Source organism: Euleptes europaea, chromosome 12 (assembly GCF_029931775.1).
Source record: "Euleptes europaea isolate rEulEur1 chromosome 12, rEulEur1.hap1, whole genome shotgun sequence".
Lineage (NCBI taxonomy): Eukaryota > Metazoa > Chordata > Lepidosauria > Squamata > Sphaerodactylidae > Euleptes > Euleptes europaea.
Window position 1 is genome coordinate 47,757,059 of NC_079323.1, and position 26,660 is coordinate 47,783,718.

Sequence of the window (26,660 nt, forward strand, 5' to 3'; positions counted from 1 at the left end):
CATCATCAACATACTTTCTGTTTTTCAAATTGTAAGCTACCTTGAAGAGGACTCTGAAGAGGCACCATAGAAATATAATAAATAAATAAATAAATATTTCCCCCTATTTACTGCATGGTTTCCTCTTGGCAGAACCCTTGTAGAGTTCTATCATTGTTTCGTTACGGCAAATTTCTTAATACCCTTTTCCTGATCCAGAGTTAAATTAAACCTTGGTTTGTGCTATGTAAACTTATATTTTGGATTGAATAATTGCTTAATATTGTGTCCAAGCAATACATTGCCTGTACCGCTGTATCCCCATCCTGCCTGTATTCAACCTGACAGTCCTCACCAGTGCTTCCCATCACAGATTTCCTTTTTGAATCTTTATCAGTGTGTGTGTGTGTGTGTGTACATGTGTATAACAGAGAGCATTTAATATAGCTACCAAATAATATTTATGTTCTTCAAGATTGTGGGAGTTTTCCTTTCTTGAGAATAAAGTAAACAAGATTTAGGAGATAAAATCATTTCTGTTTGTGATGTTGCAACATAAAAGAGCCTTAAATGTAATGCTGCTACAAATTTAAAGGAAATGATGCCATATATCTGCTCATAAAATGAATTGCAAAATGTGCAATGGAATAAAATATTAAGCCAAGGTATACATAAACTCAGACAATTTATTGAGCAAACATATTAACAAAGCTCATAACATTGCTTGCAGTCTGAAAGTAAGTAATGGTTTGACAAATGTAGATATAAAGTCAGCATAAAAGATAGATGTGTGTTCTGAACTGATATATCTTTACACAGCATACACTGACCACTATAGAGGACTTTCTGTAGGAAAGTTATTATTGCATATATAGAAACAGGGCTTGGAAAAAACTTAATAAATCTACTATTCCACTCATATTTTGCAATAACATTGGGATGAAATCATTTCTAAGTTCTCAACTCCATTTTTATATGGCTTTTTTCCTTGTGTCACTTAAACTCATTTTGTGTCTTCACACCAGTTTATTCTGTTGAATGTATACATTTTCATTTTGCTTGCTTCAGTAAATCAGATTTATACTCTATGTATAAAATATATACACATAAATTGCACACTAAACCAATACAATACAAATGCAAAAACAAAACTCAATTCCAAAAGTCAGTAACCAAAATACATGGGAAAATTTGCTCATTCCTGTCTCCATGTAGTAATAGTGATGAGAAGTCTCTAGCTATAGCAGTAAACCTCCTGCCATACTGGCTCTTGGCCCGCTGGCACCTCAGGCACTTGAAGGTAAAAAATTGGTTAAAATGGACATGCCCCATCATCCTGCCAGATTGCTAACGTCACTTCTAGGGGTGAAGAAAGAAAGAAAGAAAGAAAGAAAGAAAGAAAGAAAGAAAGAAAGAAAGAAAGAAAGAAAGAAAGAAAGAAAGAAAGAAAGAAAGAAAGAAAGAAAGAAAGAAAGAAAAAGAAAAATTCGGATTCAGGTCTAATGGACCTGAATTTTTTCGGGAAACCCAGATATTCCCGAACAAATATATCGGGAATGAAAGCGAACCAGAATCACCGGGGTCGCACTTTGCGATCCTCCTGGGTCCGGCCCTGGGGGGAAAGGAGGACTCACTGTGGGGGGAGGGGACAAGTCGCTGTGCTCTTGGCCCTCCATGCGGGCATTCGCCACATGGGGCTGGCACAGGAAGACATGAGAATAAATCCTTACTGCTCATGGTACTATAGTTAAACAGCTGAATTTCAGAGCAGGCTGGGACATGAAGTGCATTTTAGTTAATGCTGTATTACATAGCTACTGTATCTCTTATTGTCCTGCTTTAAAATATCAACGAAGGAAGGCATGATGGAAGAGCACTCTACAAAGTTATTCCAAGTAGGTTGGGGCGACGGCACTAGCGTTCCCTGCCCCTTCCCACGCCTATTTTGGTGCGCTCCGCCCAGGCACAGGCCTCTTTGTGGCCTGGTAGTGCCGAGTGCAAAGCGCGCGACGGAGCAGAGGAGTGAGTCGGCCACGTGGCTAGGAACGGCAGCAGCGTTTTTCGAAAGACTCCTCGCTCCTTTTTATTGCAGCGCCTGGCCCCTTAAGAGGCCAGTCTTTTTTCTTGCTGTGCCAGGCTTGCGTTTTTCCTGGGGCTCCTGAGGAGGCGGCGGAGATTCGAGGGTGGACAGCTGATCTCTATCCCAAGTATCTTGCTTCCGCATGCTCCCGAAACCCCACCCCACCTCGCCAAAGACCAAGGGGTGGAGCAGTGGTCACCCAGCACCACCTTCTAAAACCTATTCTCCAGGTAGGACCAGAACCACTACATAACAGTGCTTTTCAATCTCGGCCTGGATAGGCAGTCTGAAGGGATACCATGATTGATGGTACTGAAAGCCACTAAGAGTTTGAGGAGACTCAGTAGGGTTATACATCCTCTGCTCATCTCCTGGTGCAAATCATTTGTTTAATTTTTTTTGCACACTCCTCTCGAAAGGTTTTAAAATGAGGTTAAATTTTTTTTTATAATGTTTCCAAATTTCACTTACATGTACATTTACAGTTCATATTTCAGTATGCAGCTGGTAACTGTACAGTAATCTTTTGAAACCGACTTAGTGATTTTGCAAAACTGTTAAGGAGGTCAAAGGTTAACGATAGCTGGATGTATATAAAACAGGTCAATACAAGATAAAAAAATGGTACCGATACAAATGCTTAGCTCTTTTCCATAAAACTGAACTGAAAGCATTTCTTTGTCCCATCAATTACTTCTGCAGTTCATTTTTTGTGTCTCCAGTTTACATAACTACAAATAAAACAAACATGGGCATTCACAGCTAGCTATCAATTTGAGCTCTTTCATCCATTGATTTAATTAGGTACTTGGCTCCTTGAAATCCGATGTGAAACTTAAGACCCTGAGATATTGCTGCAGGCGTGTCTGCAGAAGGGATAGGAAGGAAGCAGTGGGTCACTGTGAATAACTTGACAGGGTGAAAGTATCGGGGGGGGGGAATCAGCCTTTCACTCCTGAGAATAAATCCTTACTGCTCATGGTACTATAGTTAAACAGTTGAATTTCAGAGCAGACTGGGACATGAAGTGCATTTTAGTGAATGTTGTACTACATAGCTACTGTATCTCTTATTGTCCTGCTTTAAAATATCAACGAGGGAAGGCATGATGGAAGAGCACTCTGCAAAGTTATTCCAAGTAGGTAAGAGAAACATCCAAGCCCTGGTATGACATAATGACCCTAAAGCTAGAGAACATCAGTATGCCACTAGTATTTCAATAAGAATGACTAATGGCTTAGAAAAATATCAGAAACATGTCTTGGGCTTTGTTTATTCTATGGAGTGTAACCATTTTATAGCCTCTCGCCTGGAGTTACTAGAAGCCAGCTCCACATCTAACACATAATGCTCCGCATCTGACACATAATGCAAGCTTTACCAGGACTTAATGCCATCTCCTGAGATATTCTCTTTTCCCCAAACCCTCTTTAAACATTTTTTTGGGGTAACATCCTCCCTGAAAAAGAGTTCCGGTGAACTGAAAAGCTCGCACACTGTTATGCCTCATTGGGCTGGTCCTAATAAAAAACTATTACATAGTTTGTGCTAATATTTGGCATCCAGATATTTTTAAATGACAGATTATAAGACTGCAGTTAACGTGGCTGCTGTATTTCTAGTACGGAAGACTTTTTGTAGGTTCCTGTTTGTTACTGTTTTGCTTCCTAGTTAGCTAGGCTGTACACATTCTTTGTTTCATTATTCCTGTTCGCTTTATTTTATGAGCTAAAAAATGAAACAACATTTTGCTATCATTTTTACATAACCTAGCCACTGTTTGTGAAGTTGGCAAGAATAAAGAAATCCAAGATAAGATAACTGCCAATAAGCTTATGTATTTAGCTACTGAGCTTTGAACTGCACATTTCAGCGAAAGTACGTTTGTTCACAAACTAAGCCTACAGGCATATGCCATAAACAGACATGCATGTATTGGCTTCCGTAGGAAATAATCTGATTAATGACAACCAAGGTGATGTCCTGCAGTGTTGAGGATTTTTTCCCCCTTCCTGGAATTAAATTATCTCTTCACTTCAAACCCTGTAAAAGTATGATATACGTATGTTGCCCATGGTCATTGGGAGTTGACAACTTGGGGGGGGGGATAAAGAATATTGTTGCTTACTTTTAGCAGGTAAGGAATTGGGGATTAGGATTAATAAATTGAAACTGTGGCAGAGAAGGAAATTGCTTTCTCATATATTTGTAAATATAATATAGCATGTTAGGTGAAGCATGGCCAGAGTGGGATGTTTGACTACTCTAATATATGGATGCTTTCCATTAGGAGCACTGCTAGTCTCTCCTGTTCCTTAGTTACCAGATGTGCTACTGTATCATTTCAGTTCTGTTCATTTAAAGATTGGTCAACCTTCCCCACGGCTCAAAAGGCTATCCATTTTAGTCAGCTGTGTTTGTTGGGTTAATTAGATTTTGAGTTTGCTTCAAACAATCACTAAAAGGATAGTGATTTTTTAAGGCTTGTTGGAGCCTCTGCGGTTCCTGTGGTAAGACGTGCCAGTAGTGTACTGCTGATCCATCGCACAAGAAAACAGTTGATTTTAGAACAGTGGCATTACATGAAGTAATATATTGAAAATAGTATTAAATAGGAGCATTTCCTTTGAATACATAGCATGTGTCCTTTTACATGTACTACTGCTTGATTTGTCTTTTAAGTGATTGGGCAGCAGGGAATTCTTCAGCAATCCATTTCATGATGCATATGTACATGAGCCCTTGGATATTGTGGGATTTTTTATTCAAAATCTAGAAGTGAATTGACTGAAAAGTTAGAAGTAAATATCCTGTTGTTTCAGCAATATCTCTAAAAAAGACAAAATAAACTTCAATTTTTAACCAAATTGTTATCTTAAATAATTCATAGCACCCTCAAAAAGATTTTACATTTTAAAAAGTGGCCCTTTTGAACCATCAAGGAATTTGTGTCAAGGCCAAGAACTACTTGACCAGTGTTATCTCTTGCAGTGGTTGGACCGCAGCATCAGATCTGCTCCATGTATTTTGACAAACTGCAGTCAATTCCAGATTAGATTATTAGAGAGACACACACAAGGAGCTAGTTTCTGAAATCTAAAAGTAGGATATCTGACAGGCAAGATGGCAATCAAGGGATAGGTATGTGTATAATGTAATCTGGAGGGGGGAAACTGCTTTGCAAAGCACATGATTACTCAGCCCACCTTCCTTAGCATTGAGCATAATGGAATCACTCATATGATTGATGTTCATTTATTTCAAGCCCAAAAAAACCTGATTACAAGATCATAAAAGGAGTAGCATTTTATAGCAGTAATCAGAACTGAATAAAAAGTAATGGAAAAAAAAGATTTTTTTACATCTTGTAAAAAAAAAAATCCCGTTGTTTAAAAGTGTGTATTTCTATATGCTATAAAGCAACGTTTAAGGGGGTGAGTTGGATCCTGATGAGAATTTTCATCATTTTTGCAAATTCCCCCCTTTGTTGGAGACCCCTGATTGGCCTCTCATATTGTTTTTGAGGCTTCCCTGTCACTAGGCTTGATAACTCTGGTTTGGGAAATTCCTGGAGATTTGAGGAGTTTGGTGAGGAGAGGGTCCTCAGCTGGGTATAAAGTCATATAGTACACATTCCAAAGCAACCATTTCCTTTTACGGTTTACGTTTTATCATCCTGAATCTACAGTTTCGGCAGTTTGCTAGTCGAGAGAAATGTAGCATTCTAGTTGGATCTAGCAGTAATTTCTTCTTGCAGAAGAAATTTCCTCACTGGAATGGGACTTTTTTTTTTACTTCCCCTGTCCTTCTACAGCCTGAAATACTGTCCCAAATGTTGACGTTAGGGACAAGGGAGCCCAGAAATGGCATGCAGGGCAATTAAGGGGGGAAATTCCACTCTTCTGTTAGCCGAGATTCTTCATTGAATACAATCCTTTGATTTAACAATACAGTTCCTTGATTTAGGAGATCCAATAATCATTAACATAGAACCTGAGGGTGTGCATGGGTAGCCATACATATAGCCTGAGAGCCAAAGGGCCACGTGCAATGAAAGCTTTCCAAGTTCAGGTTCCTTTTCCAGCATAACTCAGCCCCCAACTGCCCAAAATCTGCCCCTGAAAGCATTTGTTGCAGTTCAAGGGGCTGCAGTTATAACAGACAATGCAGCTGAAATTGGACAAGCAACCCATACAGTGAAAATTTGCTTTGAAAGGAGGCTTTTGTATCCCACCAGTAGACTTTTGTATCCTATCCTGTTACATGTGTTGCAATTGACAGGGATGATTTCAAATTTCCCATCCCTTGTATTCTATTTCAAAATCGAATCCTCATTTTAATGTTGGTTCTCCCCTGTGTCCTTGAAATATGGACAAGAAATGCTCGTGAGTCTGTTTTTATTTCCTCACATCAAATTAGATGCTAAATATATGCATTTTTGCACCAATTATACCAAAACCACAAGTAAAATAGCACAAAAGAGACAACTAAGAGCCCATCCCTGAAGCACCTTAGGAGCCGGTTTGACCTCGTGCTAGCATAGGTGCCACCTTATAATAGAATAAGGTGGTACCTGCGCTGGTTTGGGGCCAAACATGCTGGCATCCGGACACCGGCAGGCACTGCTGCCAGCGCAGCCATGCCAGCAGAAGGGAAAGCCCATGCCAGCATGGGGAGGGGAGTTCCTAGGGCGTTCCCGGGGATGGAGCTGCCTTTAGGCAGCCTACATAGCCCTTTCATCCCAGGAATGCCCCCTTGAGCAGCGGCAAGACTGCACCACCTTTTTCGGTGGCGCAGCCTTGGTTCTCAGGGGCATTTAGAATTATCTAAAAGGGTTTTTTAGCTCCACCTCCCAACTGGAATATCAGCTGGAAAGTGGTCCAACAGAAAGACAAGCAACAGCATATGAAAATAAAAAGGGACTATTTGTACATTTCTAAAAAAACAAGTGCAAAAGCTTGATTTGTGATATTTGGTGATTAATGGATTTGTCACTGTAAAAATACAGTTTTAAAAAATGTTTTAAAAATTGTTTACAAAAATTTTAAAACTATTTATTGAAAAGAAGATAGAAAGAAGAAATGGAGCCATCTAAGGACCAAGGGGATAACGTGTGATCTGCTCTTCCACTAGGAAAAAAAAACTCTTTAAGTTGGAGAAAGGCTCCTTAGGCTGGAAGAAACTTTGCTTAATTGAGTAATAGGATGCAGGCCAGTGAGTCTCAGGTGTATTTTACAAGGCTGGTTTTGATTTGGTTATTGATACCCTCGTTTCTGTGTTGCATATGATGTGATCACAGATATATAAAGTCAGTTGTGACTTACGTGCGGGGGGGGAATGTTTGGATGAAATTCATGAATTGTTAATACAGCAAGTGTGAACTTCCCAGAAAAGAAACATGTAGAACAAACTTTGGGAAACTGACTGAACGTCATCTATATTCAGTAGCAATTATTGTCATGCCATCAATATACATTATACAATTTTATAAGAAATGGAGAACCAGTTCCTGGTCTGTGAAGTGTTCATTCTAACTTTGGTTCTAAAACTGTGAATAAAATGGGAGTCAGGTTGTTACCAGTAGAGAATATAATGGTAGGAGGCTGAGAACAAATTGTGAAAGAATGTAATTTGACTTTGGTTTAGAGAATGGAAGACAGCTTTTGGAATGATCAGACATGTGGGTATGGAAAATATAAAAGGAAATTATGATACTGAAGCTGGCTTGGTGATAGATAAAACTTAGATTATGTGCCAGTACCCAGTAGTGACTTTGATAACAAGATTGTAGCCAGTGTAGATAAGAGTTACATAGGAAGTTCCCTTGAATTAAATGAAAAAAAGTGGTCTCCCAGAGAGTATTAGCAAAGGATTAAGCCATGTAAACTTAGCTGAAGGATTTCCAAGGTTATTTTTCTAGAGATGTCAGGAATGGGTGACGTGAAAAATGGGGATTTTAGTGGTGTTTGTTATAAAAAATACTAACAAATAGGGTTTAAAGAGTACAGCCTATACACAAAAGCCCCTTGTGGATTCTCTTCATTGTTATCTTACAGCACATTCCTGAGCCTCGAGGGCAAAAGTCCTTAGGAGGCCAGGAAGGTGCTGTGCTGGCGTTCGGGGGGCCTGTGCCGGCAGCCGGGCTACTTATGCCAGTATTGGTTTCCCCCGTGCTGGCATGGAGGCCTGGATGCTTGTCACTGGGCGCTGCTGTGGCAGTGCCACCCTGGAACGATGGCAGGGCCTTCTACCGGTGTTCCACCAGTGTAAAGGCCCATGCCGGCGTTCTGGGGGGCATTCTGGCATCCCAGGAGGCATTCCCGGAGCACTCCGGGGAAAGGAGCTGCCGTTAGGCAGCCTCCAGTCCCCGTTCGCCCCGAGTACACCAGCAGTGAGAAGAGCGAAGCCCCATTTAAAATTTTAAAAGCTTTTAAAATGCTTTTTTTTTAGTTTTCGACGCCAGGGAAAAGGGTTAGGAGGCATCGCAACGGCACCTTCTCCCTTCTGTCCCCGAACGTCGAAATCTCAGGTATGCACTGTTAGTGTGGGTGAAAAGGTTCAATCATACATGCTTTCTTGTTTCCAGTATGCATATGTTCATCTGAAGAACTGAACACAGCTTGTACATCTAGTACCTCATGGGCACAGAGTTCTGCATATATGAGGTATCCTACTTTTTTGAGCCTCCCAGTCATTCCTCAGGAACCCACAGACTCTTTTCCAACCTCTCTTCCATGACGGTTGGGAACCTGCTATCCTTCTCCATGTTTGGAAATACCATGTGAAAGGGACTAAGCTAAATATCATGCTAACAAGTTCAGCATAGGTATTTAATCTCAGTATGTAAAGAATGTATTGAACTATTGTCGAAGGCTTTCACGGTCAGAGTTCATTGGTTCTCGTAGGTTATCCGGGCTGTGTCTTGGTATTTTCTTTCCTGACGTTTCGCCAGCAGCTGTGGCAGGCATCTTCAGAGGAGTAACACTGAAGGACAGTGTCTCTTCACTTTCCTTCAGTGTTACTCCTCTGAAGATGCCTGCCACAGCTGCTGGCGAAACGTCAGGAAAGAAAATATCAAGACGCGGTCACACAGCCCGGATAACCTACAAGAACCAATGTATGGAACGTTGCTCTATAGAGTCCTATTTACAAAGAAACATGTAAGGTTTACCAAAGAAGACAACTGCAAACAAGGTTTGGCTGAACTTTTTGTTGAGTTACCAGAGCAATCCAATGCCAAAACTTCATACTGTTGAAGGAAGTGCTATTTCACGGACATGAATCTTGATTTATGCCTGTGTGGAGATGTTCATTCCTTAAAACAATTTGCTGCAGTTTGACCACCTGAAAGGACCAACCCTGAAAGTAAGAAAACTTGCACAGAAGTAATTAAAAGGGATCAGTTTGCTGCAAGTTCTGTACATTCTTATAAAGGGGGGAAGGGGTTTGAAGGATGGGAAGGCCTGTGTTCATGCTTAATATATTGTCTGTCCACCAGAAGTGACAGAAAATTGGCTTTTCAGGAAAATTATTTCAGGATTGCTCACTGTATGTTGTGCTTAAACGTAGTACTCTCTCTAAAAGAGAGAGCATGGTGTAGTGGTTTAGAGCGGTGGTTTGGAGCAGTGGACTCTGATGTGGAGAACTGGGTTTGATTCTCCACTCCTCCACATGAGCGGAAGAGGCTAATCTGGTGAACTGGATTTGTTTCCCCACTCCTACACATGAAGCCAGCTGGGTGACCTTGGGCAAGTCACACTCTCTCAACCCCACCTACCTCACAGGATGTCTGTTGTGGGGAGGGGAAGGGAAGGTGATTGTAAGCCGGTTTGATTCTCCCTTAAGTGGTAGAGAAAGGTGGCATATAAAAACCAACTCTTCTTATTATTCTAAAAAAATACAGAACCTTGTTCTCTTCCTTGCTGTTAGTTACTAGTGGTGTTGTAGAAAGAAAGAAAGAAAAAGAAAGAAAGAAAGAAAGAAAGAAAGAAAGAGAGAGAGAAAGAGAGAGAGAGAGAGAGAAGAAAGAAAGAAAGAAAGAAAGAAAGAAAGAAAGAAAGAAAGAAAGAAAGAAAGAAAGAAAGAAAGAAAGAAAGAAAGAAAGAAAGAAAGAAAGAAAGAACTATCCTTTTTGATATGAGAGTTATGTGTATACTTCCTGGTTGCTTGTCATACTCCATTACTGTATTAAAGGCAAAAGTGTTTCTAGTCTCACTAAGATATAAAATTCTAGGCATTTGGCTTTCAAGTCAGAGTTCAAATGTTTCCTGAAAAACATGATGCTGTTCCTGAACCCTCTAGGGCAACCCTGAACAACTGACAGCTACCAAACATTTTTTTTAATTTTTGATGAACAAGCTGTCATAATAACAACTTCTGTAACAAGCAATGACATTTAAATTATGTTGTGCTGTTTCTGTGATTTTTGTTTTGTTCAGATTGAATTTTTAAATCTTAGTCTTCTATTTCTTTCTCATCTCTTGCACAGAAGACCCATAAATACTGTATAACTGATCTTCATGTTATGGAACACTAAGTCCTAAAGCACTGCCAAGTACAAAGTAAATAAACTATTGAAAAGAATGTGTTGATATAGTTGGCTTAATTTATATGCAAATGCAGGCAATTCCATTGTAGATAGCGCTGCTAATTACCAATTGCCTGTATTTCAGAATAGGGTACCATGTTTTAAAAGGAGGGAAACAATTACATGGAAATTCAATTTGTAGCATATCAAATTCTTCCCATCTGCCAGAGAAATAGAACTTGCCTCCATTGCATCATTGAAAAGGTTAGGTGTTGTGTTCTTCTGCTATCACCAGCTCTGCTGGTGATAATTTTAATCAAATAGGCAACCTTATTCAGGACCCTGGACAGCAGTGCACATGAACTTTGGGATGGTGCTCTCAAAACTGGCCAGTTTTACATGCAGCTCTTACTCCTGATTTTGTGTGTGGTCTATCAGCAAGGATAAAGATCGGCTTTGCGATGAATGTTCTGTACCTCCATTTTTTCTCTGCACATGGGCAGGCATCCTGGCGCAGATGTCCACTGCCACATATATCACCGAAGGCATCACTGATGTTGTTGGTGGCATGAAAAGCCACCCTCTTTTTTGTGCAGGTGCACCAGCACAGCTGCGCCCTAGCGTTAAATTAAGAGCGATGCTGGCGAGAGGAATTTAAAAGCCATATTTGAAGGTCAAGGGAAATCCATTGCTAAATGCTCCATGAGGTTCTAGCAGGTCTCAGCAGCTGTTATAGGGCCACACAGGTAGTTCCAGCAGCTCTGGCAGGGCTCGGCTGGTGTGCTGAATTTGCACCCTCCTGCAAGTGCTAGGGCAGGCAGCACCTTAAGGCAGAGGATTTGACAACTCTCCTCCACTTGTCTGCCCCCTCCCTTTGGGCTTGTGCTATTCCGGGCTTGACCAAAGCCTTGCAAAGAGCAGCCTCCCCCTGTGTGCTGGGCTCTTGCACTTGTTCTCCATGCTGCCTGCTTGGAGGCTGCCCCTCTTGCTGCCTTGACTGCTTCCCCTCTCCAAGTGCCCATTTCTCTCTTGCTCCTTTGGCCCCTGTGCAATATCAGACAAAGCATACGTAACTCTGAAGGTCTTCAAGACATGTATACTTTCAATGAAAGTTCAGCATACAAATACACTATTGCTAATTCCTTGGAAATAAAAAAGAGTCATTTTATATAAGAAAAGCCATGCTGCATCAGACCAAGGCCGATCAAGTCCAGCACACAGTGGCCAACCAGGTGCCTCTACAAAGCCGACAAGCAAGATGATTGCAGCACTATTATCCTGTCTGTATTCCACAGCATTTAAAACAATAGGCATGCTCCTCTGATAATGGAGAGAATAGGTATGCATCATGACTAGTATTCATATTGGCTGGTAGCCATGGATAGCCCTATCCTCCATGAACATGTCCACTCCCTTCTTAAAGCCTTCCAAATTGACAGCCATCACCACATCCTGGGGCAGGGGGTTCCACAGTTTAACAATGTGTTGTGTGAAGAAATACTTCCTTTTATCTGTTTTGAACTCTCACCCTCCAGCTTCAACAAATGACCCCACATTCTAAAATGAGATAGGGAGAAAAGCTTCTCTCTGTCCACTCTCTCCACACCATGCATAAATTTATAGACATCTATCATGTCTCCCGTTAAGCACCTTCTTTCCAAGCTTAACAGCCCTAAGTGCTTTAACCGCTCCTCATAGGGCAGTTGCTCTAGCCCCCTGATCATTTTGGTTGCTCTTTTCTGCACCTTCTCAAGCTCTGCAATATCCTTTTTAAGGTTGGTGACCAGAACTGTACTCAGTATTCCAAGTGTGGTCTCACCATAGATTTGTACAAGGGCAGTGTTATAGCAGCAGTTTTATTCTCTATTCCTTGTCTAATGGCCAGCATAGAATTTGCCTTTTTCACAGCAGCCACACACTGTGTTGACCTCTTCATCGAGCTATCCACTACCACCCCAAGATCCCTTTCTTGGTTTGTCGCTGCAAGCACTTCTTCTCCTTCTCCTTCTCCTTCTCCTTCTCCTTCTCCTTCTCCTTCTCCTTCTCCTCCTCCTCCTCCTCCTCCTCCTCCTCCTCCTCCTCCGTGCATCTATAAATTAATACAATCATTTACCACAAGTGTTCACTCCTCTCTTTTGTAATGGAGGTGTGTGTTTTTTTTCTGGGTTTTTTTTTCCACAGTGGCTGCCAGGAACTTCCCACCACTTAGGAACAATATTGATGGGGTAAAAAAAAGTTACCGTTTCAACTCTATTCTGTATTTTCCACAGAAAATACATCTTGTCAGCTGCATAAAGAAAATAGTTCACTGTCCATCACTGGCTCTGGGGCACATTTTAAATTCCTGATAGTCTCCTGTCAGGCCCAGCTGTGTGGCATTGAAATCATTTGGCTGGTAATTAGGTATTTATCAGATTCTCTCCAAAAAGGATAAGACAGTTATCTGACACAATTATCTTTGAAAATTGAATCCTCTCTCTCTGCGTCTCTCTCCTGCTGAAGATGGTGAGAAGCACAGTGAATGTTTATAGCTAAATGCCTTTAAAATGCCTACAATGGGAAAAGTGGTGTTCTCTCAGATTCAGATTTACTGAAGTTACAATGAGTGCCTATATTTTTTTTACCCTTTTGGTAGAAAAAAAATTAAAGATATTTACATGTTGCAGGAAGTTTTTGCTGATGCTGAAACTGCATCTGGAAAAACTGTGGTTACATGTAGTATGCATTGTAAGGGCAAATGAAATAGCTCTTATGGACTCTTCATGTTGTCAAAAGCTTTTCCTATTATGGCCCTCATATAATACATCAGCATAAGTAAAGCATTTATAAAACTAGTTGAATTTTAATAGTAAAAATCTCACAGAGTAAAACTTCGACACCTTTCTAAAATGGGATGAGTTTTTGTCCTTTAATCTTGACATTGCACAAAACCTAACACAGAAAAGAGTCCTTATTTACAAGTAAGAAGGCCGGACCAGAACCAACAAGTTGAAATTAAATCAAATGAGTTTCCGTCTAAACATTTTAAGTCAGGGGTGGGGAACGTCAGGCCCGGGGGCCGTATAAGGCCTGCGAAATCATTTGGTCTGGCCCTTCATGGGTCCTGGCAGATCTCTAGCTCAGAAGGATGCTGCCCTGCCTGAATCTCTTGGGCCCAGCTGGGGACAGCAGAGCTCAAAAGCGAGTTGCTCTATGTGGCAGACACTCAGAGCCGTCTCCGGCCGTGCCTCTTGGCTAAATGTTTGACCAAATATAGCAGGCTAATTTTTAAGTTGATAATTTTGTATGGCCCACAAATGAAGTTATAAATATCAAAATGGCCCTTGGTAGAAAAAAGGTTCCCCACCCCTGTTCTAAGTTCACAAATTAATTGTTTAAGAGGGAACAACGAAAGAAAGAAGAGGATAGGTGGGGTGCAGGCCTCTGTAATTCTGTCCTACAGTACTGTGTGAAGGATATCTTGATCAACCACAGTTTTAGCAGACAAAATTCTAGAAAGATTTAAATATGCCGTACATGGGATTGTAATGTTGATCAGCAAAGGCCAGGGCTAATTACAGGGCAGAACCAAGTCAACAGGGGTAGAGAGGGATTACAATAACATGGACAGGAAAACAAAAAAAAATGGCATTGGAATATAGAAATATAGTTATTTAATAAGAAGATTAAGAAAGGAAGAACATAAGGAACATAAAAGGAAGAGATATCAGAACAAATCTGTGAACAGCAAGGATAATGAATAAAAAGAACAAGCAAGATTATAAAAGGAACAAGTGGAGACCAGCAACAAAATGTTGCAGAATCTATTGGTTTTCTGCCCTTTACCCATCACTCCTTCTCTCTCTTTCTGCCTTCCCAGCCCCATAATTAACTGATGAAACCCTTTCCAGGCAGACATTAGAAGACTAGAAAGTAAAATACAATAGGCTAAGCTAGAAAGAAGCCCTGACCTGGATGGCCCAAGCTAGCCTGATCTCGTCAGATCTCAGAAGCTAAGCAGGGTCAGCCCTGGTTAGTATTTGGAAGGGAGACCACCAAGGGATACCAGGGTTGCTGTGCAGAGGAAGGCACTGGCAAACCACCTCTGTTAGTCTCTTGCCATGAAAACCCCAAAAGGGGTCGCCATAAGTCGGCTGCGACTTGATGGCACTTCACACAAGCTAGAAAGAATTAGTTGCGATCTCACCAGTTTTTCCACTGGCAAAATGGGGGAGCCCCTTTTGACTACCCCCCCATGTTAATTATTATCAAAGTATGTGAACCACAACCATATGGGATTGAGGAATCAGTTGAAAACAAACTGAAAAACTAATCCAGTATACAAGAGAGAAACATAATATTTGGAATCTTTGCTAAATATTTGTAAGCCATTGTAAGGCCCTCGATAATTATAGACTAGACTGCAGCCACAGTTAGAATATATTGGAAACTTCCTGTATATCTTTTCATTTTTTTCTTCCAAGATATTCTCTTGTACCTATAGAAATTAGTCCACTTCAGACATTACCTTATAATGTCTTTAAGTCTTATAAAAGTCTTATAAAAACGACTTAAAGACAAATTGAACCTAAATGAATTTAGGTTCCAATGATAGCTGGTTTGAGAGAGTTCATTTATTTTATTCCAAATAAAAGTAGGGCATAAAGTATGCAACACAATACAATGGGAATTAGGTAAGCTTTAGCAAAGTGCTGTGTACTCACTAGAAAACTCCCAAATTAGCAATTGGTCTCTTTCTCCTCCTCCTGTATTAGAAGATGCAGTGGCATTGATTTCTCTAGCACTTTGCAATGAAGCTTAAAGTACTACTGGATTTCCTTTTTTCCCTGTATAGTGATGTGAGCAAACACTACATTGTATCCTTGAACAAATACACATCATGGGAACACTTTCTTCTTGGCGCCTTTTAGAATAAATCCAGTTTATTCCAGACAAGCTTAAAGGATTATGGTTAAAGTAGTACGATACAGCTGTTTATTTCCGTGATCTATAGTGTCAAGGAAGAGGATAACCAAGAGTAGTGTCAGATCAGGGACAAATTACTAGCTGGCATGAGTACTACCAATTGTCATCAGCTTGCTAAAATGAAATGATTGAACATCATAGAAAGTTAGCTTCATCAGAAACAAATGCCCCCAAACATTGCAAGCCACATGTTCAAAATTGCTTCTTTCTTGCATTTCACAGTGCATTTGGAGGGACAGCTCCCTGACAGTTCAGTTCAGCGCCATGAGGATTTGCAATATGGCTGAAGAATGCATTGTGATCCTATATCTGTTTTTGCGATGAGTTATCAAGGAGTTTTGCCTTCACATTAGATCTCAGTCTTTGGAATGTTAGCAGCCAATGCACTTCCCATCTCTGCTGATATGCACAGACATGTATCTAGGGAAAAATGCAAGATTTCATAAAAGGAAGACTACATTTGGTTAATAAATGCTTTGCAAAACTGGCAAGATGCGAGATTGGCCAACAGTGTTACTGAGGCTGTAACAGGCCAATGAAAAGATTTTGGGGGCAAAGCTATTTATTCGCTTTGCTGAGTGTCCCTTATCTTTGAAATGTTTTTAATTAGTCAGTGTCCTGTCAGACTGTATTGCTTATTTGCTCACAAAGTCAGTCACCCATTGTGAGACAAAGGATGTTGATAATTATAGTATATCAATGTTCTTGGCTGTGGGAAGCTTAGAGCAGGAATTACTGTGGAAAGAGGCATAATTTGCCCTCCGGTAGCCAGTCCACATGGTTGCATAGAGATGGGGGCCCAGACAGGATATGGGGAGATAATGTTCATCCTTTACTGGGCTTCAAGGAAGCTTGGCTCAGGCTCCAAGTACATTAGCTAATGTTGTCCAGATCAGTTCATATCATCAAGGAAGTTAGACAAGGTTGCCTACTTGCTCCTCTCTTGTTTAATCTATACCTGAATGATATGGCAACCAATTTCTCAGAGTTTTGCCACCCCCCAAAGCTTGCAAGCCATTCCACCCCGATTCTACTCTATGCTGACGATGCAGTTCTCCTGTCCCGCACAAGAATTGATTTGAAAAGTTCTTTGCAAACTTTTTCTGAGTACTGCTCTAGGGAAGGTCTTAAAATAAACCATCATAAATCTAAGATCATGATCTTCACTAGGAGGAGAAAAATGCCTCTTTTTCGCTGGGTATTAGATGGCTTTGAGGTTGACCAAGTCAAGGAGTTTGTTTACCTTGGCATTCTGTTTTCCCATAACCTAAATTGGAATGCCCACCATAAAGCAGCGTCCAACAAAATTAAACCTGGGGTTGGTGCTATTGTCAACTTTTTTCACACCAAAGGTGGCAAATATATTCCAGGGGCTATTCAGGTTTTTAACCTGAAAATTACCCCAATTATCCTGTTTGGTGTTGCCGTCTGGATAACAGTCATCAATGAATCTATAGATCGTCCACTGCTTCAGTTTTTACGAAAACTCCTAAATGCCCCTTGATGTGTTGCTGGCGTTACTCTTCGTTCCAAGTTTGGCCAAATGTCACTTGAAGCTAGGGCGTGGTTGGCCGCCTTTAAACTACACCTTAAACTGTGCTTTAGCACTGAGGGGTTCCTAGCTTCTCTAAAGCGTGACCCTTTTAAATCCTCATGGCAAAAAATCTTAGATGAGAAACTCGTTGTTGGGCTTCTCGCAGGATATATTATTAGATCTTGGGGAAACGGAAGCTTTTACCAAAACTAAAAAGCGCATTAAAGAGCTCAATTATAACAGCACTACTTTTCGTGCTCGTCGCGTCTGTTCATCCCAGTTCTTCGGAATACCCCCTCCACATGGTTTGCCTGCTTATACTTATTATTTGACAACTCCTCGTCTTTCTAGAGCCTTCTGTTTAGTTAGATTTAATGCTAACCCTTCTATGGTTATGCAGGGCAGAATTTTGAATATACCATATCCAGACAGGACCTGTCCTTGCTCTTCTGGCTCTATTGACATTAGCCCATGCCCTTTTGGAATGCCGCTTTTACGAGGAACTTCGATCGCACTATATTTCCCCCCTTTTAATATACAAATCCAATGCCTCTGTGACTGACATAATGCCTTTTTTACTAAGCAATAGGGACCCCAAGGCTACATTGTCAGTGGCAAGATTTGTTTCAATCCTTATATCCCTCCAACACTAGATATATGCTGCTCAAGATCAATTGATCAAGGAGGTTCTAAGGGATAAAAAGGATATATTCTAATAGCAAAATCTGTGGATATCTAAATCCATGGATTTGGCCCACTGGGACACACACACAGGGTTGCAGAAAAATCTGAATGTTTAAAAAGGCTGGGGATATGACAGAACTTAAAAATGGAGTATTTTGTTTGCACTTGCACAGAAATGCCACTCAAGCATCTCAAGTAGCACTGCTGCAGGGTGGGGGAGGGACAACAATGGTCTCTCCTGGAGGAAAAGCTGGCTGGGCTGGAAGGAACTTTGGGTGCTAATAGAAGAGTGAGGAAGTTCAGGCCAGAAGGAGGTATTCCTGGTGAAGCTGAGGCAGGCATGGTGCAGCAACTTCCAGGGACAGAGAGGCATGGTCTGGGAGAGGTCTGGGGGAGGTGGGAACAGTTGTACAGGGGAGTGCCTACCAGCTGCAGTGAAGAGAGATGGGGGCTGGGAGAGGCCTGGGGAGGTGGCAGCTAGAAATGCCCTAGTAGGGAGATACCCAGGCTATGTATGAGCAGGTTTTAGGAGACGTTGAACTACCAGAAATTAAAGCTAAACTGAGGAATTATGTAGGAAACAGATATCCAGAGGAGGGTCCCTGATCTTGCCAAGATATAGATGGTTGTACTGTGCTCCTGAGTAAAACTGGAGTGGAAGATGACTCAATCTACCAGGCAAACTTCTGCCTCATCCAGGCTTCAGCTCTGGCCTTCCACTGTGGGTGGTCCCAGAAGAAACTCTTCAGCTTTGGGGGGGGGGGAGAAAAGGGTCCACTCAGGAGGCTCCTGGTCTGCCTTTGTCATTGCGTCTTGAATTGCTGTTATAGAGAGAGTGCCTCCCTCCATATCCTAAGGTATGAGTAGCCTTGGCCTTCTTGAGACCATTGTTGGGGGGATTTCACCTTGAGATTGGAACAGGGCAGTTTTTGGCAGTGTGAAAGTTCTTGGCATCCCAGTTTATCATTGGCAACAACCAAGGACAGAGTCAAAACCCCTGGATTTTGTATCAGTAGCTCCTGTGAAAGGATTATGAGAAGGGAGAAAGTAGCAAAATCAAGGTCTGCACTGCTTACCATTCATTCATTCTTAATATATTGGACTTTATAGCTGTGTGTTATAGCAACAAAGTTAAGGAAAGCAGGAAAGATCCAAATCAATGCACTTCTTTGCTGTATTAACTCCAAAACTTTATTCTTCTTAGACTTTGTACTCTTTTAATTTTGCATTGATTTTTAAAGAAATATTGTTCCATCAGAAAAACTGGTGATTCTTTTTATGCCCATGAAGCTTCTCAGGTTTGACTGTCTTTAATTATCACATTTCAAAAGAAACTTTAAGGAATAAAATGGTGTTAAGCTGATAAAAGCTGCTGTTTTTCATTGTACTCCCCCTACCATTTTAATCGGATTCAGTATAGTCCATGTGGGATAATCCCCCTCCTGCGTTTATGATTGCATTAGGAGTAGACAGCCTGTGGTAGGCAACCATTGTTATTATGCATCAAGATCCCATCCCATTGTAATACTCTCAGTGTGTTGCACAGAGGTAAATATATAGAGATATAATTAACCCATGTATAGAACCTAAGTTACATTTTCCATCAAGTATGTTTTTCAGAGTTAAAGCAGGTAGCAAAGTGATTTCAGTAGGGGAGCTCAAATAATAGGGTCAGCCCTATCATGATACCAACTGAGACACTTATTCAGGCAGTGAAATTGGGGGGCTAACAGCCTCCCATCATTCCTGCCCACCCCTATGGTCCTTGGCAATCCTGCCAATTACAACAGTTAGTAAGGCATCCAAAATGATGAGCAAACTCTCAGGATGGGAAGGAGTCCCTCGTAAGCCCTGTACGGCATGAGTAGCTTGCCACACTATTTTTAAGCAGTGCTGGAGCAGTGGAGAGGGTAGGAAGATTATCTACTCCAGCTCCCTAGCAGAGGGGAAGCAGATGCACCAAGTCAGGAGCAGTGGAGGAGAGGCAGAAGTAAGGGTGGCCTCAGGTGGCTAATGCCTTGAGCCAGCACTGGTGATTAAACCCCCTCCCATATATTTTATTTTTGATTTCAGATTTTTCTGCAAACCTGGGAAGTACCCAAGTTTGCAGGGAAAAATCTGTATAGAGTCAGCATGCCCCTGTGTGTGGATTTAGTAATCCACAGGCAGGGGACACACTTCAGAATTAGATATGTAGAAATTCCTAAGTAAGCAGTGCTGTATCATTGATATAGTCTAGACTGTAATGTGTGTCTTAATTAGACATATTGTGTGTGTAAAGTGCCGTCAAGTCGCAGCCAACTTATGGTGACCCCTTTGGGGGGGGGGTTCATGGCAAGGGACTAACAGAGGTGGTTTGCCAGAGCCTTCCTCTGCACAGCAACCCTGGTATTCCTTGGTGGTCTCCCATCCAAATACTAACCAGGGCTGACCCTTCTTAGCTTCCGAGATCTGACGAGATCAGGCTAGCCTGGGCCATCCAGGTCAGGGCAATTAGACATATTACAGCTAACAATATTACAGCTGCCTAGTATTTTCAGGAGGTGTATATGGTCTCCATAATATTATTATTATGTAGGGTAGTGCCACAATTCATAGTGTGTGGGGAAGATAAACTACTGGAAGAACCAGGTAAGAGGTGGGGGCAACAGACATTCCTTTCTGGCTTTTCTTCCAGCTGAGGTGATCTTAGTAACCACAAAGGCAACCCACCAGGCTATAAAATCCTGTTGTTAAATGCCAAGTCAGCCACAGGAAAACCAGCACTCATCCAGGATTTAAAGCTGGATGAGAGGGCCGACCAGGCATGTATCACTGGGACTCCGATGGGGAACAGGAAAGGGTTAATTTCTGCCAATTGTGTCCTCCACGGTACTCAATGATACATCAGCATAGGTCTGGTGGGCAGGGTGATGGTTCCACTGTAGTCTATAAAGCCTCTACCCCCTAGCATGGTACTCCATCCACGACACTCCAGTTTTGTGGCTGTATACCTAATGTTGGGACTGAGAGACGTGGCTGGGATTCTGTTGGTGTACCACCCACCTGCTACCTAACAGTCTTGTCTGCTGGAACTGACAGAGGTGGTCTTGGAGGGTGGTGTTGTAGATCCCTAGGCTGGTTGTCCTGGGAAACGTCAACATTCATGCCATGGCTGTTTTGTCAGGACCAGCTCAAGAAATCATGGCTTCCATGACAACCATAGACCGGTATCTGGTTCTACACATTGTTCAGGTCACCTTCTTGATCTGGTATTTTGTTCTGGGCAGGCTAAATATGATCTGATGATAGAGGAATCGATGATAGTCCCTTTGTCATGGACAGATCCCTATTTGATTGTGTTTAGACTTACAGAGATATCAAGACTCTGAATGGGTGGGAGATATATTAAAATGATTCACCACCACCCCAAAGCCAGATTGTAGTAGTCCTAATAGCCCAGACTAGCCTGACCTTGTCAGAACATGGAAGCTAAGCAGGGTTGGTGGTTGGATGGGAGATCACCAAGGAAGACAGGGGCTCCTATGTAGACAACATCAGTGGTATCCCCCTCCCCCATTTATCTCTTGCCTTAAAAACCCCATGAGGTGGAACATCAAGGGGCCGCCATCAGTCAGTGCAATAAAATTTGGTTACACAAGTTGGTTACATAAGTCAGTTGTGTCTCTTCAGGACACTTTACCATTTACCAAGCCAGACAGATCCAAATGGCATTCTGATGACTGTAGGGGATTTTCCTGTTGATACGGCGGGTGTTCCTGTTGATGCTCGGGTTGACCTCTGGAAAGAGGAAATTATCTGGGCAGTTGACATGATAGCTCCCAGGCACTCATTCTCAGATGTTAGAGTCCAGGTAGACCCTTGGTTTACTGTGGGGTTGTGGAGGACGAAAAGATAAGGGAGATGGCTAGAGCAACAGTGGAGGAAAACAGGAAGAAATCTGATAAGGCACTGGCTATAACTCATTTTAAAGCTTACGCTGTGATGGTGGTGATGGAAAAGAAGCAACAGTTTTCTGCTACCGTTGCATCTACGCAGTGTGGGCCAGCAGAACTGTTCTGGACAGTCAAAGGCCTATTGGGATCTGACATGCAATACAAGGTGGCCCATTGGATGGTGGCATCTTTACACAACAGTGACAGCTTTACACAACACTTTGCAGATGAAATTTCTCATGTCCATACTGACTTGACATTAGCTGTGACAGGGTCAGATAGTGCCAGAGCACTGACATGTCCATCTGTTTGGGAGACTGCTCAGCTTATTCTGTCTGAGGATGTGCACAGGGCCCTTGGAGGCCTGAGGCCTATTTATATGACCCTTATTCTTCGTGGTTACTTACATCTGTTTGGGGGGAGTGACTTACAGGGTTGAAGAGGTGGTTAATGCCTCCTTAAGGGAGGGAATGGGTTACCCATCCTCGAAAGGCTGTGGTGTGTACACTTCTGAATAATCCTATCCTTAGACTTGTCAGGTCCCTCTCTGAAACCAGCGGGAGGTTTTTGGGGCGGAACCTGAGGAGGGGGGTTGGGGAGGGGGGATGTCAGTGCCATAGAGTCCCATTGCCAAAGTGGCCATTTTCTCCAGGTGAACTGATCTCTAAAGCCTGGAAATCAGTTGTAATAGCAGGAGATCTCCAGCTACTACCTGGAGGTTGGCAACCCTACCTATCATGGACCCAGCAGGTTTCATAACTATCAACTAGTCTCAGATGTTCTGTTTATGAGCTAGGTGATTGAATGGATGGTGGCTGGACAAATTCAAGCATTCCTGGATTAAGTGGATTATTAAAATCCTTTCCAATATTGTTTAAGCCTGGTTATGGGACAGAAACAGCATTGGTAACCCCGGTGAAAGACCTGTGCTAGGAGATGGATAGAGGGAGAATATCTTTGTTGATTCTTCTGGACCTCTCAGCAGCTTTTGATATTATTTTAAATATTTTCTAAACGGCCTGAAAATGTAATCTGTCATTTCGTTTTTTTCTTTTCCTCACATTGTGCAGATAATATTTGCATAACTTGCTATTGGGCTGGTGTGATGCAAGAACAGAAGCAACATGAAATGGAAACATTATTCTTTTACTGCCGTGGTAGCTGTACTCAGCCTGTCCTGGTTCCATCAGTTATTGGGTCATCTTATTCCAGGTAGGACCTGATTTTTCCACACTGTGCTTTTCACTTCAGTTTTGTACATGTTCGTGTGAAAGTCTGAGTATGAGAGGACCATGAAGTTGATAATTAATTTAGTATTCGAGTGTTTCTACTGTAGGCAGTAAACAGCTTCTTGATGTGAAGTGGTCCTGAGGAAGCACAAGATGCCAAAGTGCACTTGAAGATAAAGCCTCTAATTAATAACTGAAAAGTATTAAAAATATACAGAATATAAAGAGGCAAAATGCAAATATACAGTAGGCACTGTTAGCTATAGTACCTTTTTGGATTCTGTTCCAGAGAGAAATCAGTGGGACACAATCTAGATTAAACAGGAGTCTTGGAAGGGAAATGTCAGTTATGCATGAACAGATCTCCAAATAGGCAGTGAAAGAGGAAGCAGGAATGAGGAGCAGGAATGTCATTAGAGAGAATGTCTAACTGTTTTCAGTATGTTTTCAGTACTCTGAACTATGAAAGTTATCCTAAATGCTAGGCAACATCTTGAGTGACTGGATTTCCTTTTCTCTGATGGGCACAATTGGATAGATCATACTGAGTATAGTGGACTAGTGTTGGTCCTAAATGAAACCATGAAATGACTGTAGTTCAGCTTTGGATTCTTGGGCAGGCCTTTTTGATTTAGCAAGGCAAAAACTAGAACAGTAGTTGGTAATTTGTACTCCCATGGTTCACTACTACAATTTGGTTATTTCCACATTGGAGTTGATTAGTCCAAGGGATTTTTCCTTAATAGAATAGTTCTTTTGCTTAAGCCAGGGATCCCTAACATGGCACCTCTGGGTGACATTGCACCTACTGCCATCTTTCCTGGCACCCACCAAATATTTTTAGAAAGAGGGTGGGGCCAGTAGGGCTTCTGAGTGGCCGTTGCAGATCCGATCATCTGCACCTGCTACCACAACAGAAGGATCTTCACTGCATGACTGAAGGTTAGGTGTGCATGAAAGTATTTTAAACAATATGTTCATTTTTAAAGGCATCCTGTTAAGCAGAGCTTTTTCCTGTTATGCTGAAGAGTAACTATTAGAGTTGTGCATAATGTCACTCCCTGACACTTTGTGGTTGTGTTACAGTTGACTCCATCTTTTGTGGTTGTGCGCACCACCCTGTGTCAGAATTCCACAGGTGCCCACAGGCTCAAAAAGGTTGGGGACCCCTGTGTTAAGACACTGGCTTTTAGTTTAGTAAAGGTATTTCCACAAGAATTTCTACCATGGTCACTTTGCTTCCTTTTTGGAGCATATTATTGCTTTAGAAGCATTATGTTGGTGTCAGTCATGATATGGATCAACATTATGTTTGATATATATTTGAAGACTGGCTATTGGTCAGTGACAATACGAAGCTTTGATCAGCGTAACGACTTCAGATGCAGGAATAGATGTCTGAATTGCTTTCCAGAAGCAGACTGCAGATTTATTCCAAGTATTAGGAAACAAGATACCAATTTAGTTTTCCAAGAATTACAGCTGGTCTCCATGCTTCAGAGATCAGTTCTCCTGGAGGAAATGGCAACTTCAGTAGGCAGACGTTTGGGCATCATATCTCTCCCAAGCTCCCTGCCATCCTCAGGCACCACTCTGAAATTTGCAGGATTTCCCTTGCCAGAGTTGATTAGAATATTTATTTGACTGGAACATTTTATTGGGATATTTGATTGGAATAGTTATTTAATTCAATCAAATTTTATGCCCAATTTGTCTTAGGTGCATGAGCAAATGAAATCCAAAATTCCCAGTTTTCAGATCATTCATTCTGTTATGTCACATAGTCAAGCCTCAGTCAGGATTCAACTAGTGCAGTCAATTAAGATGAAGCTAATATGTTATCCAGGCTGACGGAGCCATGCAAATAATTCATGTAAGTACCATTCATATTTATGACCAGTTTTTAAAGGGTTTCCTGAATGAAAGAAAAATGGCAAAAATAGTATTGTGGTATAGAATAGACTTGTGACACCAAGATGAACAGATTTATTGTGGCATAAACTTTGATGGATCAGAGCCCCTCCCATCAGATGTGTGTTTTCTTCAGTTGACCTTTGTGCCAAAATGCCATGAATGGAAAGTAGAGTTGTTCTGTGGCTGTTTTATGTGAGCCACATAATAGCTTTGAGAAATTTACATCAGGTCATAAATGGTAATGCAGATTTCTAGCTGTGTTATGCTGTGCCAATGTAACACTTGTAGTGGGACTGAATGATTATAATGAAGTCCAAGTTGAATGGAATAAATTTTGTTGCTAAATTCTGTTTCAGCAATTTCCTTCTTGAGCAAGCTTTTGAAGGATATTCTCTTGTGCAGAGACTAACCCATTTGTCCTAGGTACACACCAGAAGGACATGGGTGGCAGATGATAGCACATATTGTTCGAAGATGATTATGTGATTGATGTCTATTGATATGTCTGATGTTATCAGGTCTAAATGGATAAGAGGTGGAGTTGGTGTCTGGATGTTCTGTAAGACCCACAGTGCAGTTCTAAGTGGGGTTACGTGCTTCTTAGCCCACTGAAATCAATGTGAGTGTATGTGAAGATAAGGTCTGAGAAAATCCTGTTGTCACAAGACATGTTGGCGTTGCTGTTTTTGCTTTAGCAGATATTTAGCAGATATGGTAAGAAAAAGTGACAATATTTCTTTGATGTCCATCTGTAATTGGGGAGCTAAGGAAGTAATGAGGAAAAATGACTAAAGTACTAAAGAGTATGTTTGAGCAGGCTTAAAAATGGGAATGATCTCAGCCTATGTTATGTATTCTTGTTTTAGTCTGGTTTAATCTTTTTGCCTCCCTATTGTTAATGAAAAAAGAGGTTATAATTCAACATGATAATACATATATATCAATTCAATTCAATTCAAACCTTTATTGGCATAGATCTTTTCAATACAGTAATCAATGGTTAAAATACAATCTTTAAACGATGAAATATCAATAAACTAGTTAAAATCTATAAGTCTTAAAGTGCTATGTAACCAGTTTGATAGAGTTTAACTCTGGAGGAGCTTGGCACAGCGCTCCTAGAGAGGTTTCCAAGAATCTTGCTACCATCAATATATGATAGTTTGTTCAACTATTAACCAGAGGCATCAGATATATTGACTCTTAAAACATAGTCATGCAATCTAGCTAAAAGTTCTGGCACTCCCATTTGGAGATCATCAAAGGGGGAAAGGTCATTGTCTTCAGTGCTTGTTTAAAAATCAGCTGTAATTTTTTTAACATAAGAATTGATGTATCATTGGAAATGTAATCCTTGAAAACATTGAAAATGTAAACCTTGAAAACAACTTAAAAAGAATATAGTGACTTCAAACTACATTGATTTTAAAAGTTACATTTTCCCTGTGGTTTGAGGTATTCAAAAGGAGCCTTCTCTAAGTTTTTTTAAAAATGAGATTTCCTAAAAATCAGATATTATTGAAGGATGGTGTTTCTTCTAAGCTTGGTTAAAGAGCAAGAGGAAAGTGCCAATGTTCCATGAACCTCAGCTTTAAGAGATCCTGAGAAAGCTGAACATACACAAAAAAATGTTAATATTGTCAGTCAGTATAAACCATGTCATTTTCAATCATCATGAAAGGTGAAAACAGAGCTGGAATGTCACTGGAAACATATGGGTAGAGGTTCCTCCTGGATGGTAAGAAGCAGGAAGATATTTGCTCTTCCCTACTACTGGTCATTTATTTTGTGATGTGTAGAGTATAGATGTGGC

At 41.2% G+C, this 26,660-nt stretch overlaps 1 protein-coding gene across 1 annotated transcript in view; it reads left to right on the top strand.

Moving 5' to 3' along the window:
* The window catches only part of ROBO1 (roundabout guidance receptor 1), a 711,324-nt gene that overhangs the window by 68,678 nt on the left and 615,986 nt on the right, over positions 1 to 26,660 (top strand). The window contains exon 2 of the mRNA XM_056858074.1: positions 22,775 to 22,916. Within this exon, the coding sequence (XP_056714052.1) occupies positions 22,829 to 22,916 (88 nt within the window). The 5' untranslated portion in view covers positions 22,775 to 22,828. The remainder of the gene's footprint in view (positions 1 to 22,774; positions 22,917 to 26,660) is intronic.